Source organism: Lipotes vexillifer, unplaced genomic scaffold (genome assembly GCF_000442215.2).
Source record: "Lipotes vexillifer unplaced genomic scaffold, Lipotes_vexillifer_v1.1 scaffold1934, whole genome shotgun sequence".
In the NCBI taxonomy this organism is placed as follows: Eukaryota; Metazoa; Chordata; class Mammalia; order Artiodactyla; family Lipotidae; genus Lipotes; species Lipotes vexillifer.
The window spans coordinates 413,329-432,726 of NW_006791881.1; the positions used below are offsets into that span (position 1 = coordinate 413,329).

A 19,398-nucleotide genomic window follows, 5' to 3' on the forward strand; every position below is an offset into this window, starting at 1 on the left:
CAGAAGTGCTTTTGTGCTATTGAGTGGTAAGCTGAACTGGCCACTTCTTCCACCAGGCTTACTTGAAAGAACTACTTACAGCCCAACTGATTTTTCAGATGTATTTGGCAGACGTTTTCTCAGAAATAAGTGAAGTGAGCCTGTCAGTACAAGGAGTAAAACTGACAGTATCTGTTACACTGATAAAAGTTGAACGTTCAGGGCTTCCCTGGTGGCGCGGTGGTTGAGAGTCCGCCTGCCGATGCGGGGGACGCGGGTTCGTGCCCCGGTCCGGGAGGATCCCACATGCCGTGGAGCGGCTGGGCCCGTGAGCCGTGGCCGCTGGGCCTGCGCGTCCGGAGCCCGTGCTCTGCAGCGGGAGAGGCCGCAGTAGTGAGAGGCCCACGTACCACAAAAAAAAAAAAAAAAAAAAAATGAACGTTCAAAAAATCAGAACCTTGGAAAATTTGTATCCATCACTCAGCCTGACAGTTTCCCACCACTTAATATTTTCTAATGAGATCTGATAATAACTAAAAATATGTGATTTGGGGAGACATTTTATATTGGGACATGTCAATACTTGGAAGAACCCTGTAGTTCAGGGAACTGATATTTTCTAAATCCAGTGAATAATGTTACAAAATCACATAGGGTTAAAAATCCACTCAAAGGGCAAGAAAGACCAATGGATTCCACACTGCAATTAACCTTTACAAAACTAACACTTGTCAAGCTTTAGTATCAGAAAAGAAAATTCACAATTATCTGGAAAAGCTATTAAAATACTCCTACTTTTTCCACCTATGTATTTGTGAGGCTGGATTTTCTTCCTGGAATTCAAATAGCACATCAGATCAGACGGAATACAGCAGATGAGAGAACCCAGTTGTCTTCCATTAAGCCAGGCATCAGAGCTTGTAAAAATGTAAAACAACAGTACCCTTCTACATACTTTTAGTTTTGTAAAGTTGTCTTCTATAAAAAGTTACTTTAACAGGTAATGGAATTACTATTGTTATTTATAAATGAATATTTAAAATTTTTCAGCTTTTATTTATTATATGGCAAATACAGATAAGTGACCACATTAACAATAATTCTTTGGGGTGCTTAATAAGTACAAATATAAAGGAGTCTTGGGAATTCCCTGGTGGTCCAGTGGTTAGGACTCAGCACTTTCACTGCTGAGGCCCCAGGTTCAATCCCTGGTTGGGGAACTAAGAACCCCCCAAGCCTCGCGTAGGGGGTGGGGGAAGCAGTCTTGTGACCAAAAGTTTTAAGAATCACCTATATTTGAATTTTAGAAAAAAATCTTAACCCAACGTAAGACAGAAAAGAATTGTCACCAACTAATTCTAAAAAGATTTTGGTGATACAATGAGATCAAGGTACTACTCTGCCCCAAACGTGTGTGTAGTATATATTACTCTCCCTCCCTCTCTCTTTATATATATAGTCATATTCTGAGAAATTGGAAGCATCATTATTTTATGATTATTTCTCAAAGTATAACTCTATCCATATATTCTCTAATTATCTGATTGAGAATTACCTTTTAAAAATCCTTGGATTTGGGCTTCCCTGGTGGCGCAGTGGTTGAGAGTCTGCCTGCCAATGCAGGGGACGCGGGTTCGTGCCCTGGTCCGGGAAGATCCCACATGCCGCGGAGCGGCTGGGCCCATGAGCCGTGGCCGCTAAGCCTGTGAGCCTGGAGCCTGTGCTCTGCAACGGAAGAGGCCACAGCAGTGAGGCCAGCATACCACAAAATAATAATAATAAAATCCTTGAATTTCATATACCTCTTCACATCAATTACTTCATGTATTTTTTATTGTATGGACTACAATTTTTCCTATAATTCTCTGAAGTGATCATGATCACAGGATAACTCTTATATAGTGAGAATTCCCTGATATCATTGTCTACAATCCTATTTCAGCATGGGGAACCACTATTTGATAAAGACATTAATAAGGTGCTACATGAAAGAGGAATTCCCGTATTCTGGCATTTTACCAGTTTAAAAAGCAAGTACTTTCTCTAAAACGAAAGCTCACATACGAAAACTGTAATAGATATTACCATTTGGGCTATTGTTAAGTTCCACAACAGGCCTTATAAATTGATATCTGATAGTTTTTTTTTTAATATCTGATAGTTTTAAAGAAGCAAAACTAACAAGTATTACACCAATCTTACACAAACTGTTTGTTTGTTTTAATATTTATTTATTTATTTGGCTGAGCCGGGTGTTAGCTGTGGCATGTGGGATCTAGTTCCGTGACCAGGGATCGAACCAGTGCATTAGGAGAGCAGAGTCTTAGCCACTGGACCACCAGGGAAGTCCCACAAACTCTTTACAAAGACTACAAAGAGGGAATACTTTCCAACTTGATTTATGATGTCAACATAATCTTGATATCAAACACTGACAAAACAATGAAAATTACAGGCCAATTTTTCTCAGGAGCGTGATGTAAAATCCTAATAAAATATTAGCAAACCAAATCCAGCAATATAATAAAACTAATACATCAAGATCAAGTTAAATTTATTTCAGGGATATGAAGTTGGCTTAATAGTTCTAAAAGGTAATGTAATTGATACCATTAACAGAAAAATTATCTCAATAAATAAACATTTTATAAAATTCAACACCCATTCATGATAAAACTTATGATATAAAGTAACTAGGAAAGAAGAGAACTTTCTCTCTCATAGAGTGTCTACAAAAAGCATGCAGCAACTATACTCAATAGTGAAATTTAAAGCTTTCATTCTGAGATAGGGAACAAGATAAAGATGCTTCCTCTCATCGGTTCTATAGAATCCTATACTGGAGCATAGGTGTCATAAAGCAAGATAACACTAGAAAAGACTAAAACTCGTTATTTGCAGATGAAATAATTATATGTAGAAAACTATAAAATAAATTACAGATGGTGCACCTTTCAATAGCTCAGCTGGGAGAGCAGAGGACTGTAGACAGGACACATGTAAAATAAACTATGGATGAACATTAACAAATGAATCTGAGTAAGGTTGCTGGATGAGATCAATATGAAAGAAGTGTATTTCTACATACCAGCAATAAAGAACATAACATTTTAAAAGGATGCCATTTAAAACAGCATCAAAAAGGGAGTTCCCTGGCTGTCCAGTGGTTAGAACCCTGAGCTTTCACTGCTGAGAGACCCGGGTTTAATCCCTGGTCAGGGAACCAAGATCCTGAAAGCTGCACGGCGTGGCCAAAAAAATAAATAGAAAATAAAATAGCCTAAAAAAATTAGCTGGAAAAAAATCTACCAAAAGAAGGTGCAAGATGATACACTGAAAACTACAAACACTGCGAGGAGAGACTGAAGGCCTATATAAATGGAAGGATATTCCTGTGCATAGCTTAGAAGATACTGTAAATATGATAATTATCCCCAAATTGATCCATAAATTCAATCTCAATCAAAAGGCCACTTCTGGGTTTCCCTGGTGGCACAGTGGTGAGAGTCCGCCTGCCGATGCAGGGGGCACGGGTTCGTGCCCCGGTCCGGAAAGATCCCACATGCCGCGGAGCGGCTGGGCCCGTGAGCCATGGCCACTGAGCCTACGCGTCCGGAGCCTGTGCTCCGCAACGGGAGAGGCCACAACAGTGAGAGGCCCGCATACTGCAAAAAAAAAAAAAAAAAAAAAAGGCCACTTCTTTGGTGTGGCAACTGACCACTTGATTCTAAAGTTTATATGGAAATGCAAAGGGTCAAGAATAGCAAAAACAATCTTAAGGAAAAACAATAGGGGAGGGCTTAGGCTGCCAGATAAAGGCTTTTTATTTTTTTAACTACAGAAATTGAGACTGTAGTACTGGTACAGGGTAGAGAAACTGGCAAATGGAAAAGAAAAAGTCCAGAAACAGATGCATGCATAAATGGACAAATTATGACCCAGGTGACACTGCAGTTCAGAAGGATGATACCCCCCACCAGAGTGGGAATGAATTAATTGAACACCACACTAAAAAAAAACCAAAAAACCTTTATCCCCTATTTCATACCATGCTCAGAAATCAATCCCAGATGAATTGATGAATTGTAGAAACGTAAAACAATAAAGCTTCTAGAAAAAAAAAACTTAAGAGGCTATCTTCATGACCTTGAGAGCAAGCAAAGACTTCTTCAAAACACGTAAAAAGGGCTTCCCTGGTGGCGCAGTGGTTGAGAGTCCGCCTGCCGATGCAGGGGATACGGGTTCGTGCCCCGGTCTGGGAGGATCCCACATGCCGTGGAGCGGCTGGGCCCGTGAGCCATGGCCGTTGAGCCTGCTCGTCCGGAGCCTGTGCTCCACAACGGGAGAGGCCACGACAGTGAGAGGCCCACATACCACAAAAAAAAAAAAAAAAAAAAAAAAAACACGTAAAAAAAAAATCAATAACCATAAAGAAAAGCTAGCAAATGGAACATTAAAATCAATTTCTATTCATCAAAAGATAGCAATAAGAGAGTGAAAAGGCCAAACCACAGAATGAGAGAAGATATTTGCAATATGTATCTGACAAGGACTAGTATTCTGAATACGTAAAGGACGAGTTAGTAAGAAAAAGTCAAATATCTCCCTATTTTTCTGAGGGGGATAAAAAAAAGAAGACTTTTAAGATTCTTAAACAGGTACTTTACAAAAGAGTATATCCAAATGGCCAATAAACATGAAACATGTTTAACTGCATTAGTTATTAAGGAAATACAATTAAAACCACAATGAGATCCTATTGTATAAATAAAAAACCTGCCAGAATGATAGACAATAGCAAGTGTATGCAAAGATGTAGAGCAACTGGAACTCATATACTGCTGGTAGTAATGCGAATTCCTTTAAAAAAAATTGATATGTAATTCACCCTTTTGAAGCGATGTCAAGTTTTTAGTATATTCACAAGACTGTGCACTGTATAATTCCAGAACATTTTCATCACCCTCAAAAGAAACCCTATACCTATTAGCAGTCACTCCTCATTGCCCTCTCCTCTTGCAACCACTAATTTACTTTATGTCTCAAAGCATTTGCCTATTCTGGACATTCCATATAAATGGAATCATACATTCTGACTTTTTTGACTGGCTTCTTTCACTTAACATGCTTTCAGAGTACATCCATGTTGTAGCATGTATCAATACTTCACTCCTTTTTCCTTTTTGGCCACACCATGTGGCTTGCAGGATCCTAGTTCCCCCGGCAGTGAAGCACAGAGCCCTAACCACTAGACCACCAGGGAACTCCCATTCCTTTTTTTTTTTTTTTTTTTTTTTTTTTTTTTTTTTTGCAGTACTCGGGCTTCTCACTGTTGTGGCCTCTCCCCTTGCGGAGCACAGGCTCTGGAGGCGCAGGCTCAGCGGCCATGGCTCACGGGCCCAGCCGCTCCGCAGCACATGGGATCTTCCCAGACCGGGGCATGAACCCGCGTCCCCTGCATCGGCAGGCGGACTCTCAACCACTGCACCACCAGGGAAGCCCTCCCATTCCTTTTTATAGCTGAAAAATATTCCATTGTATGGATATGTCACATTCTGTTTACCCATTTGTCTGCTGATGGATGTTTTGTTTGTTCCCACCTTTTAGCTATTATACATAATGCTGCTATAAACATTTGTACACAAGTTTCTGTGAGGACATACGTTCTCATTTCTGTTGGGTATATATCTAGGAGTGGAAATGCTAGGTCATGTGGTAACTATTTGTTTAACCATACTGTTTTCCAAAGTGGTTGCACCATTTTACATTCCCACCAGCAATGTACAGGAGTTCTAATTTCTTCACATCTTCACCAACACTTATTTTTTATTTCAGCTGTGAAGTGGTATCTCATTGTGGCTTTGACTTGCATTTTGCCAATTACTAATGATATCAAGCAACTTTTCATGTGCTTGTCATTCATGTATCTTCTCTGAATTAATATTTATTCAAATACTTTGTCCATTTCAACATTGGGCTGTCTTCCTATTGTTTTAAGTTTTTATATATTCTGAATACTATACTCTTATCAGATATATAATTTGCAAATATTTTCTCCCAGGAATGGGACCTCTTATAACTTTGGAAAAACTTTTGCTAAAGATTTAACACCTGCTAATGCTGAATATACACATAGCCTTTGAATCCAGCAATCCATGTCTACATATACACCCAACAGAGAGAACATGTTTTCCACAAGACACATTCAAGACTGTTCATAACAACACAATTAGTAACAGCAATTGGAAAACTGAAACCACCCAAACATCTTGTGGTAGGTTGACTATTGGCCCCCCAAGGATGTCCACATCCTAATCCCTGGAACCTGTGAATGCTACCTTACTTGGCAAAGGGACTCTGCAGGTGTGATTAGGATTTTGAGAGGGGGAAATTAGACTTTGGGATGCTGGTACACCAAGTAAGGAGTTTGGAAGTCATCTCTCCATCCTAACAAGTAAAAAGCTGAACTGAAAAATCAACAATTCTTCTTAGATCTGTCAGAGAAGTGAGGTCACAGGGCCAACTGCAGTCCTCCATATTGGAGAGGCAGGCAGGTGGACACAGAGAACCACAACTTACTGAAGCAGAAACTTCCAAGCAGAAACCTCTAAGGGAGACAGTGCTGGGGTAAGCAAGCTGGAACTGTAACTGACAAATTGCTGGAGGTTCAGAGTGGACAAGTCTGTGAGTTAAAAACCCCCAGTTAGAAGGGGATCCCCACTGCTTTGTGAGTTTTACCTCCTGGAGCCCTACCAGGGTCTCAAAGGGAAAATCAGAGAAAAATCCCCTGGTGCTTCCAGTAGGGGAAGGAAGAAAGTAACCATTTTGAAATAAGTCAGAGTATTCTGTTCTTAACAAGGCCTGTCCTTAAGAGAAGCCATTTTATCAGAGCCTCCTCAATTGGGGTTTATCAGAGCCTAAACAACCTGGTAGAAGGGAAATACCCAACTCCAGCTCCCTCTAGCCATCCTGTCTCACCTATGGTGTGTAAGGGGGCAGGGGGGATGGAGAAGCACTTATGAAGTTCACAGCCCAGGGACACAGGTTCACTGAGACCTAATCATAGGACTACAGAATGCCTCCCCTCCCCCACACCTCACCACCACAGTGCTAAAAGGTCTATTCACTGGAGTTCCTTTCACCTAGTACATCATGTCCAGCTATCAACAGAAAGTTACAAGGCATAAGTAAAAGGCAAGATAAAACACAGTTTGAAGAGATAGAGCAAGCATCAGATTCAGACACGGCAGAGATGTTGGAATTATCAGACCATGAATTTAAAACAACTCTGATTAATATGTTAAGGGCTTTAACAGAAAAAGTAGACACACCAAAACAGATTGCTAAAGTAAGCAGAGAGATGGAAATTCTAAGAAATAATTCTTTTTTAAAGGTCTAAAGAGACTAAAAAAAAAACTAACAAATGATGAATGCTTTCCATGGGTTCATTAGTTGATTAGACATGGCTAAGGAAAGCATCTCTGAGCTGGAGGACCTGTCAACGCAAACTTCCAAAACTAAGAAGCAAAGAGAAAAAAGACTGGGGAAGAAAAGAGGGAACAGAATACCCAACAACTGTGAGACAACGACAAAAGTTGTAACATATACATGAAAATGCCTGAGAGAAGACAGAAAATGACAGAAAAAGTTATGTGAAGCAATAATGACCGAGAATTTCCCCCAAGTTAATGTCAGATACTAAACCACAGATCCAGGAAGTTCAGAGAACACTAAGGATAACCACCCCCCAAAAAAAACTACACCTAGGCATATCATATTCAAACTGCATAAAATCAAAGACTTAAAAAATCTTAAAAGCCAAAGGGAAAAAACACCTATGGAGGAGCAAAGGTTAAGAATAACATCCAATTTCTTTACAGAAACCATGCAAGCAAGAAGAGTGACGTGCTGAGGAAGCTTATACTGGATTACTCACGTGGGCCAAAGTTTAATCCCATGGATCCTGATACGCGGGAAGCAGCAGGGTCAGAGTGAGAAGCAATGTGATGGAAGCAGAGAGTAGAAGATGCTATGCTGTTGGCTTTGAAGATGGAGAGGGGGCCAGGAACCAAGGAATTCAGGCAGCCTCTAGAAGCTGGAAAGGAAGGAAACAGATGCTCCCTGGAGCCTCCAAAAGAAATCAGCCCTGCTTACAGTTTAATTTAACCTAGTACAGCTGATTTTGGACTTCTGACCTCGAGAATGGTATGGTAATAAATCTGTATTAAGCCACTAAAATTTGGTAAATTGTGGGCTTCCCTGGTGGCACAGTGGTTGAGAATCTGCCTTCTAATGCAGGGGACACGGGTTCGAGCCCCGTGTTATTTGCACAATGAAATACTATGGTGCAGTGAGAATGGATAACTACTGCTATAGGCAACAAAATGGAGGAACCACAGAATACTAAGAAGCCTGACACAAAAGAATATAAATGTAAGATTCCATTTATATAAAGCTTAAAAATAGTAAAACTTATCTACAGCTTTGGAAGAAAGGGCAGTAGTTACTTGGTGGGTAGGAGGACTGACAAGGGGCACAAGGGAAGCAGCTGGGGTGCAAATAACACCGTCTTTCTTGATCCTGGTGCTGGTTATATGTGGTCACTTTGTGGTATTTCAAACCATACACCTGTAACTTGTACACTTTTCTGTACTGTATACTTCAATAAAAAGTGCTAAAAAAACAAACAAAAAAGATTAAGTAGTTTAAAAACTAATTTCCTTGCAAAAACAGGGGCAGGGCTTCCCTGGTGGCACAGTGGTTGAGAGTCCGCCTGCTGATGCAGGTGACACGGGTTCGAGCCCCGGTCCGGGAAGATCCCACATGCCGCAGAGCAGCTAGGCCCGTGAGCCATGGCCGCTGAGCCTGCGCATCCAGAGCCTGTGCTCTGCAATGGGAGAGGCCACAACGGGAGAGGCCACAACAGTGAGAGGCCCGTGTACCGCAAAAAAAAAAAAAAAAGGGACAAAAATAGGTTTAAACACAGTAAACACAAGATTTTTGATTAGTTAAAACTGAATCCCATATAAAGTGAACAATTACAATTACTTCAGGTAACAATGTAATTCTGAGGATTTTCTAGTACATCTCCAATGTTACACAGAAAAAAAACATGAGTTGGTCTAGACATGCAAACACAGGAGACATACCAAAATATACCATAATGCACAGTCTGCAATTCTCTTCATTAGTTTCACTTACTTCATCAAGTACTACTAGTTTAGAAAAACTGGTCTTTACAACACCCGGACTGCAGAACCCCTTCCGGACTGAAGATTTTATCAATGGCATTTTTCATCTCATATTTTATTAAACAAAATGTTTTTGCAAATTAATTTTTCCATGCCCACAAACATCCTAAGTTTTTCCCACACTGAAACAAATTATAACCCTCTCGTATATTTTTAGTATTTACATTCAACCATTAGGAGCCAAATACTATTATAAAACCAAACAGAGGGCTTCCCTGGTGGCGCAGTGCTTGAGAGTCCGCCTGCCGATGCAGGAGACGCGGGTTCGTGCCCCGTTTCGGGAAGATCCCACATGCCGCGGAGCGGCTGGGCCCGTGAGCCATGGCCACTGAGCCTGCGCGTCCGGAGCCTGTGCTCCGCAAATGGGAGAGGCCACAACAGTGAGAGGCCCGCATAACACCAGGAAAAAAAAAAAAAAAAAAAAAAAACCAAACAGATATTAAAGTTCTAATGAAAGAATTACGTTTGATAGTAGAGGTACTGTCCTCAAATATTTTGTTGAAAAAAAAATCTTTGGAATATATATTTTAAAGTTATAACAAAGACCAATGTAAAGGGTAGTAGCCATTGTCCCCCAATTATCTGAAATTACACAATAGGTCAAATGTTCATGTGTTCTTTAGTTGAACTTCAGTAGGAAAATCAAACTGTTCTCATGAATGTTCCAAAACAAGCACTGAAATCTGAGTATTGAAAAGGTGGAACTATTACCAGGTGATCTCACCTGTAAGGGAGGAGCTATGTTTCAGTGCACTTGCCAAACTTTTAGAACAGCTTCTATCCATTAAATAATGATAAAAGGCTCTATTTTTTCTACTAGGAATGCTGATGTAAGATTCTGTAGTTCAAGACATGTTTATGGGGAAGATGTACTGATCAAGGTAAATTCCTTTGACAAGGCAGTGAATCTCATGTACTCGTCTCTTAGAAAGAAGATCAGAAAGCTTAATAATCCTATTAAGTCAAACACTTTAAAATACTAACAAATCTTATTCATTATATGATAAATACAAATTTAAATATAAGAGAATGCAACAAGTTATTTGAACCTGAATGCAGAGAATAAATACTTTATTAACTGATTATAGTTGAAAGTCACAAACAAAAAAGGGGTATATTAAGGCAGAGCCATATATATATATATCAATATATATATAGATATATATATAGATATATATGTAGATATATATATATATAGACAAATCCAAAGACTGTTATCTCTTTACATTTTAACAACCTCTGCATTTTTCTTTTACACATTTAGGCAGTGTGCTTTCTTTTCTTCTCAGTTAAAGAAACAAATCTTGACCAATATTTCTAAATCATATTTTGATGACAATTTACAGGATCATGGATTGAGACAATGACTAGTGTATCAAATGCTATCTGATCATTTTCTCAGCATATTCCATGTGTGGTGGTATATTTACGTTGGTGTGGAAAATCTGACAACTGATCATCTTCTTTTCCAGTAAAACTAACACATAATTTTTTTAAACGATTTTTTAATAGTCTTAACTAAAATAAGTTTGGACTTCCTTCCAAGTAAGTCGAATGCCCAAAGCATATTATTTTCTGCCCTTCTCAAACCCTCCTATATGTTTTAAGTAGCCTTTAGAATATGATCACATGGCTGTATTTCAGATCTATAAATTTGAGTTTTTCAAAATCCAAAATTACTTCCTTACGCAAAGTGGCAATGCAAACAGCAATCCTACATAGTGTAGAATAATTTTTCTTCTCTATACTTCCCTTTTATAAAATGAACAACCACATACACAAAAAAGACATGAATTTATTAGTCCATCTGAAAAAGCACTCCAGCTCCCTAATTCCACTTTTGAAGGAGAAGGCAGAGGCAAGTTTACATTATCCCAGAAAACTGAATAAATGGCTTTATTTGGTATCTTCAAGAAGCTTCTCCTTCTGTAGGAGATGTGGGTGTTGTAGGAGAAGCTGTAACTGGTTTTCGTGCAATTCTGTCTAGTTCCGCGTGAACATCTGATAGGACAGGCTTCTGGCCTATTTAAAGGAAAAGAAACCAAGATTTAGGCATAAGTCAAAATATCCTTAACACCAATGTGTCTTCATTTAACAAATGCCAACAGTTTCATTAACTTTATCTAAAACACAGTTATATAAACATCCTTAATTTAAAAATAAATTCCTTTTTTTTTTTTTTTTCTTTTTTGGCTTCACCACACAACATGCAGGATCTTAGTTCCCTGACTAGGGAACGAACCTGCACCCCCTGCAGTGGAAGCACAGTCTTAACCACTGGACCACCAGGGAAGCCCCTAAATTCCCTCATTTTAAATTGTGGGGTCTGTTATCAAATAGAAGTAAAACTAGCACCTACCATTTAATCTCATAAAGGTATACTTTTTTAAAGGCATAGAATAAGAACAGTAAAAGAGAAAAATAGCAACAAAACTTCGGAATCTGGAAAGATGAGTGAGTGGTAATTAAATCAGCAGTACTGAGAAAGGTAATCTTCAACACTGAGAATGTGAGAAGCCAGAACATATTTCAATTTATACCCAGAAACCTGTAAAATGTTCCAAAGTGGTAGCTGCAGGTACTTGTGAAAAAGGTGGTAAGAAGGTGTGATTAAAAAAGGAGAATGGGGGCTTCCCTGGTGGCGCAGTGGTTGAGAGTCCGCCTGCCGACGCAGGGGATGCAAGTTCATGCCCCGGTCCGGGAAGATCCCATGTGCCGCGGAGCAGCTAGGCCCATGAGCCATGGCCGCTGAGCCTGTACGTCCGGAGCCTGTGCTCCGCAACGGGAGAGGCCACAACAGTGAGAGGCCCGCGTACCGTATTTCTGAGTCCATTTCCTTGTCTATAAAATGAAGATAAACAACCTTGGTCTTGATTGCTTCCTTCAGAGTGATACTATAGGGATTAGTAAGATTATAAAATGAAAGTTTCTTGAAAAATGAAAAGGATTATTATAACCTTTATTGCAATATCTATGTGTTACTTACATGTTAGAAGTTCCAATAAAGAAAAAGTCTGCTTGAAGAGCAATTATAAAAACAACAAAAAGAAAAAGACTTCATCAAAATTGAAGTTTTGTGCTTCACAGGACACTCAAGAAAGTGAAGGGATAAACAACACAAGGGGAGAAAACATTTGCAAATTCTGTATCTGATAAGGTCTAGTAAAGAGCATATATAAAAAACACTTAGAACTCAACAATAAGAAATAAACTGATTTTAAAATGGGCAAAGGATTTGAATAGACATTTCACCAAAGAAGATATACAAATGGTTATTAAACACATGAAAAGATTCTCAACATAATTAGCTATCAGGGAAATGCAAATCAAAACCACAATGAGATACAACTTCACAGCCAAAATGATGGCTCTAACCAAAAAGATGGACAAGTGGTGATCATTTTATAATGTATAAAAATATCAAATCATTATGTTGTACACCTGAAACTAATACAGCATTGTAAATCAATTATATTTCAATTAAAACACACACACAAATAGACATTTTGGACTTGGTTAAGCAAAACCAAAAGAAACAAAACAACTAAAACACAAAGATGAACAATAACAACTTTCGGAAGCGATGGGGAAATACTGGGGCCCTCATAAACTGCTGGTGGGAATGTAGAATGGTATAGCATTTTGGAAAACACTTTGGCAGTTCTTTAAAAATTTAAACATAGAGTTACCACATGACCCAGCAATTCCACTCTTAGATATATACCCAAGAGAAATGAAAACATATGTCCATCAACTGATAAATGGATAAATAAAATATGTATGCATATCTATACAATGGAATTTTTTAAGCAGTAAAAAAAACCAAAATATTGATACATATGCTACAACATGGATGAATCTCGGAAACATTATTTTAAAGAAGGCATATACTTTATGACTCCATTTATATGAAATCTCCAGAGAGGCAAATACAAAGAGACAGAGAACATTGTTTGTTGCCTAGGAGGACTTCAGGGGAGGGAAGAATAACTGCTAATAGGCTGGACGTTAGGCAAGGATAACTGCTAATAGGTTGGATGTTTCTTTTTAGGGAGAAGAAAATGTTCTAAAATTAGATTATGGTAATGGTTTACGTATGTCTGTAAATATACTAAGAATTGTACACTTTAAATGAGCAAAGTTCATGGTATGTAAATTATATCTCAATAAAGCTGTTTAAAAAAAAAAAAAAGCTCCAGGTAACTATACCTGACTTTTTGGCAGATGCTGGTAAACCACTGCTTCCACCTCCAGCCCCACCTCCAGGGCTACCACCACCAACACCAGGGCCTCCTGGGGAACCAGTCTTTTTACTCAGCAAACTATTGAAGAAATTTGCCAGGACACCTTCACTTGTAGCTCCAGCTATTATAAAAAAAAAGGTAAGATAAAAAAACTTGTACTCAAAGCATTCAACTTTTCTATAAATTATTGTAGAATTATACACAGAAAATATTCCAAATTCAAGTTTAATCTTTTGAGGCTGGGTAACTTCTCTAATCTACTCATATATAAAACAAAATATGAGTGTTAAGAGTGTAAGATAATTATTAAAAAATTAGAGTGTTATTTTTAAAAGGCAAAAGGCATTTAAAACAGATTGTTAGATGCAAATATATCTCTCTTTTGAAAGGCATTCTTCAAAAATATAACTGTTGAGAAATACTTGCTTCAAGTATTACAAAAAGTTACCCAATGCTATATGAAAACCAATAGAAGTTCTAAGATATTAATGGGCAAAGGATAGCAATAAACAATTCACAGAAGAAAAATACAAACAGAAAGGAAACACTGGGGGAAAAGCTCTTATTAGTTAGTACTTAGAGAATGCTGATTAGGTTGTGGGCAAACTGCAGCACTCAATGTTGATGACATGTAAATTGAAGAATCCATTTGAGAAACATCACCAAAAGGCATAAAAAGGTACAAACTCTCACCTACTAATCCCACTTATGGCAATTATTCCTATAGAAATAACTATAATGCACACAGTTTTTTCCTTTATGTTAACTGCAGATAACCCATTATAGGAAAAACATGAATTTCTTCAATGACCTACCATAGCAGAATGATTAAATATAACACAAAGCTTTCATAAAGCTCACAGCACAGAGGTGATATGTTAAGACTACACCGTAAAATGGTTCACAGTCTGATTAACTATGAGATTCTATTGACAGACACAAAGATTAGAAGCTATTGAATAAAAATGAAAATAGCTAAAACAAAAGGTGGAAAGACTCTAGGTAGATTTCTATTGTCAAATGTATTGTGTTGCTTTCTCTAAGAAAGAGAGAAATGTACCTTTCATGTTTGGATCAATTTTTTTTGACCCAGCAGGGATGGGTGACACACTGGCAACATTGGATGACACAGATCTGTTTGGTGTTCGAGGGGAGCCTCCTGGGACTCTTGGCGAGGCATCCTAAGTAAAAATAGGAAAGTCATAATTACAAAAGCCCGAAACTTTCAACTTCACAGAAATTATCACAAAAAGAAACTATTTTGCATCTGTCCCCCATATCTTCTACTGGTCCCTTTATGCTGCAAGCCCTGGGCAGAAGTGGTTAGCAATTGTGCCCTCATTATTAGAATACCAGAGACCCATTGCATTTTAGAATACTATCTTTCCCTTCAACGGAAAAAGAAGAACATATTGAATATGAGGTGTGGTTACGAGTATAAGCTTGGGAGTCAGATCTGGACTCCAATCTGGACTTGCATCCCATCCCACCAGCTGTAAAATCTCAGGCAAGCCATGATGTCCTCCAAAGCCTCCATTTCCCCATTTCCCCTGCCTCATCTGGCTGTTGTGAGGACTTATAAAATAGCACATATAAATGGTTTGGCACAGTAACTCACGTGGGACAAATGTTGCCAAATAGATATTTATGATTTCAATATTCTAAACGGGAGTGAAGTTTTATCTTTTAAAATCTCACAAATTCCAGGAGAATCCTTAATTCAAGTTTATATCAAAGCATACCCATTTGAGACAGGTATATAATTAAGAAAAAACAACTAAAACAATATGCACTGCATTTTAATAATTTTGTCAAAATCTGTAATACTGACCACAGGCCTTCCAGCTGCAGTTGGTGGTTGCTTTGCTAAAAGGGACTGAAAAACACACAAAAACTCTAGGTTAGATATTCAGGCATGTACTGCTGTATTTTTAAAGAAAATATGTACAAGAATAGTTTAACCATTAATCATACTAAGTCTGTTTCTGATGTAATTTCATACCTGTAGCTTCATAAGAAACACTTGGTCATCTTCTGCCACAATTTCCTTCTCATGCACAAACTGAAATGAGCAACGCATAAACGAGCAAGTCGCATATATTATGTTAATGTCGTTCACAACTTACTCTCTAGATTAGAATAATTTTTTAAAAAAACACCAAGAATATGAACATTACCTAAACCATATTTACATGGGTGAGCTGCCCTCCCCAAGGCCCTACAGCAGAGTTGTCCCTGATACCTACCTGCAATAATATAAATATCCTATATCTGTGCTGTGCAATACGTTAGCCTGTGGCTACTGAGCAGCTGAAATGTGGCTACTGTAACTGAGAAACTGAATTTTTAATTTTATTTAGTTGTACTTAATTTATATTTAAAAGCTGTATGTGACTAGTAGCTATTGTATTGGACAGCACAACCTGAGAGCCACAGGCATATCAATCATGCTTATAAAATCTGCTAAGCAACAGTTAGGTGTTTTAAAAGGGCCAATAATATCCCAGCTGAGTGAAAATCAACTTGTCCCTGGTTTCCCTGAAATAAAAACATAATGCCTCTTCTACCTGCTGAATGATTAGAAAAAAAGGAGGTGCAAATGTCTCCTGCTCCTCCTATTTCTGTACAAGGCACGCCATAGTCTATTTTCCACCCAGTAGCCAGAGCGATCCTTTGAAAGGTTAGGTCAGATTATATCACTCCTCTGCTCAAACTCGCCCCCCCACCCCCTTCACTTTCCATCCCACTCAGCATGAAATCCAAAGTCCTGACTGCGGCCTAATGATGAGGCCTTTCTCTCCTACCACTCTGGCCCTCTGGGGCTCTTTTCCAGCCTCTCTGGCCCCCTCACACACTCCTGCCTCAGGGCATGTGCATTTCCTGCTCCCTGTGCCTTCAACATTCTCCCCTCTCATCAGAGACATGCCCTCATCATTTCTAAAACTGCAGCCCTCCCCACCTCGGTCCTCTCACTCACCCTTCCCTCACTCGGCTTCATTTCCATAGCATTGATCACCACTTGAGAGATGGCATATATACTGATTCACTACTGCATCACCCTCCTATTCAGCACCTAGTGCCTAAACAGTGGCTCAATAAATATTTGCAAAATGAATAAAAGACAACTTAAAGCACAATTTTGCTGGTAAAAGAGAGAATGGGAAAAATTGGTATTTTTTTTTGATGTGTACATTTCTTTTAACAGACATCCAAACCAAGTAACACACCAACTGATTTTTCATTTAACATTCCTTTTCTTATTTCTAACTACTCAATGTAAATATTTGGGTTTTTAATTAAGAACTTTATTATATGTTAAATCAAAATTACTTTTTCCCGAAACATGTTCAAATTAGCCAGTGAGAAGTACTACATGCAAACACTCATTTTTATACAACTTTTCATAAGCATCTATACTATCTAACCATAAAACACCATATACTGCTTAGCAAAGTCGAGATACATAAAAGAAGAATACCTTCTGAAACGAGATTTAATAGTTATAAGAATGACATGTAACAGTAAAGACTAAAATTAAATCTAGGAACCTGGCAGCCCCTGGACAGCTGTGGGCTAGTATGAATAACTAATGACCATGAAGATGCAAGATCTGCCTAGACAGACAGAAGCCAACATAATTATTCTAACAAGGTGTTCTTGGCTTTTGGTTGAGCTCTAGGTTGTAAAGTACACAACTTGATAAAAAAGGACCCCCTTACCTTTCTACCTACAATCTTAAAATTATGGACTTCCCCCTCAGTTTAAAAGCCTAAATATTAAGACTATATACTAAAACTGTTACCTTTCGGACAGGTGGTTTAGTTATGATGTCTTCAAAATTATCTTCTGCTTTTAACATTTGAAAATTTTCATGTAATATTCCTATCTTCTTATCATTATCCCACCCTGCTGGACTAGAAAGAAATGCACATGACAAATTCTCAAGCATTTATATAGTCATCCTTTCATTTCAATCCATGATCGTATTAAGGGGAATATTTTTATGAAGTTAAATTTGACCAATTATGGAAAATTAATCAGTTTTATTATAGTGTTCAAGTTTACTAATTTCTACTTAAAATTATTATCAATCTTCCTGATTTTAAAACTGTCATTACAGGTTTTTTGGGGAGAAGGTGGTAATTATTTTTACCTCCCTATTTATTCAGATAACTTTTCAAAGCATGTCTAGATTATACATTGGGTCCTTTATGTATCATAACCAATTAGTTAGTAGATACATTGATATATGCACCCAACAGATAATTTAGTTATAATAGCAAGCCTTTCAAAAGGGTTCAGGCCAGCAGTAAAACTAAAAGGCAAAGATAAATAAATCAAGGCAGGTTATAAATAAAACAATCTAGGAACAGATTCTCACCTACTCATCATGGAAAAGTCTACTGCTCTCACTTCAAATGAAAATGAGATGAGGATGATGATGCACCATCGAACTGGAGCAACAACACATGATAAAACAATACATTTAAGAGTATACTTACATAAATACTGCATCTTTTTCCACAACAACAGCAGGAATCTTATAGGGAAATCCATAGAGTTCCTGAACTATGTATTTATATACTAAATCTATATTTTTGTTTTCTTTTACTGAAGTGTAAACAAGTGCTGCACCATCTGAATGAACACCGTTAAAGAAATTTTTGGACAAACTCCATCAACAGGTACCATAAAATTTTGTGTTCTCAGCTTAGCATTTATGCATATTGGTTTCAAAAATAATTTCCAAAGGTATAATTACATGGTAATCAAGACTTTCAAAACTATAAAATACTTATATACAGGCTAAGATGCAAATAAAACTATCTCTACATAATTGATTTAACTAAGGAGGGCAAAAATCTCATTAGCCAAGAAAGTAAAGGTAAATTTAATAACTGACACCACTACTACCTCTACATTTAAAGCATATGAAGAGGCAATTTATTTTTGTCTTTAACCTTCCTAAACTTCATGAAGGAAGGATATTATTTATCAAAAACTGTTTTGCCTTTTCAACAAAAGTGGTTTGCACTAGTGTCTCTCATAGTTTTTACTAGTCCAGGAATTAGGACTTTGGGGAGAAAGCTCAGGAGATCCACTGAACAGAGAAGATGAACCATCAAGAACCATCAGGAAGCTTTCAGGAATAATCCAAGGCAAAAGTAGACTTCATGACCAAAACGCTAGCACTAGCCATTGGGTCTCAAGAGAGATGGTGACTCAGACCAAGAGGAAATGCTGAGAATGGTCTAACTTCTGAATTAGGATACTCGTATTTTCTAGGACACAAACCAAGGCTTATGAACCTTAAAATGGTATTGGCTAAATACTACTTGTCGTAATACTTAATTTGGTAGAAACAAACATCATAATCTTAAGTAAATGCTTAATTGTGTGAACTTTTCATGAATGATCTTTCTCACGAGAGCCAATTTATAATTTGGAAGATTTACACAGCTGGAAAATTTACAATGCAATTAAAATTTTTTAATTTTTAAAATACAGATGATTTTGAATTGTTGTCCTCACTGACACACACACACACACACACACACACACACACCTCTCACTATCTTTTTTTTTTTTAATTTATTTTTGGCTGTGTTGGATCTTTGTTGTTGCATACAGGCTTTCTCTAGTTGCAGTGAGCCGGGGGCTACTCTTCGTTGCAGTACACAGGCTTCTCACTGCAGTGGCCTCTCTTGTTGCAGAACATGGGCTCTATGCGCATGGGCTTCAGTAGTTGTGGCTCACAGGCTCTAGAGTGCAGGCTCAGTAGTTGTGGCGCATGGGCTTAGCTGCTCCGCGGCATGTGGGATCTTCCTGGACCAGGGCTTGAACCCATGTCCCCTGCATTGGCAGGCGGATTCTTAACCACCGCGCCACCAGGGCAGCCCCCCTCTCACTACCTTTAAGTGATT

General features: G+C 38.2%; 1 protein-coding gene and 1 non-coding gene across 3 annotated transcripts in view; one reads left to right on the plus strand and one right to left on the minus strand.

Moving 5' to 3' along the window:
• The first annotated feature begins 1,126 nt into the window (after positions 1–1,126).
• TRNAE-UUC (transfer RNA glutamic acid (anticodon UUC)) lies at positions 1,127–1,199 on the plus strand. The gene has a single exon. It is a non-coding gene; the product is annotated as a tRNA-Glu (tRNA).
• Positions 1,200–10,627: 9,428 nt separating this feature from the next.
• DYNC1LI1 (dynein cytoplasmic 1 light intermediate chain 1) overlaps positions 10,628–19,398 on the minus strand; it is a 57,635-nt gene continuing 48,864 nt past the window's right edge. The window contains exons 5-11 of one of the 2 annotated variants that reach the window (XM_007464919.1): positions 17,977–18,112; positions 17,277–17,388; positions 15,477–15,536; positions 15,306–15,350; positions 14,535–14,655; positions 13,440–13,595; positions 10,628–11,252 (exon numbers count right to left, since the gene is read on the minus strand). In XM_007464919.1, coding sequence (XP_007464981.1) covers positions 11,140–11,252; positions 13,440–13,595; positions 14,535–14,655; positions 15,306–15,350; positions 15,477–15,536; positions 17,277–17,388; positions 17,977–18,112 — 743 coding nt within the window. In that variant the 3' untranslated portion in view covers positions 10,628–11,139. The remainder of the gene's footprint in view (positions 11,253–13,439; positions 13,596–14,534; positions 14,656–15,305; positions 15,351–15,476; positions 15,537–17,276; positions 17,389–17,976; positions 18,113–19,398) is intronic. The other variant, XM_007464918.1, reaches the window with a different exon arrangement.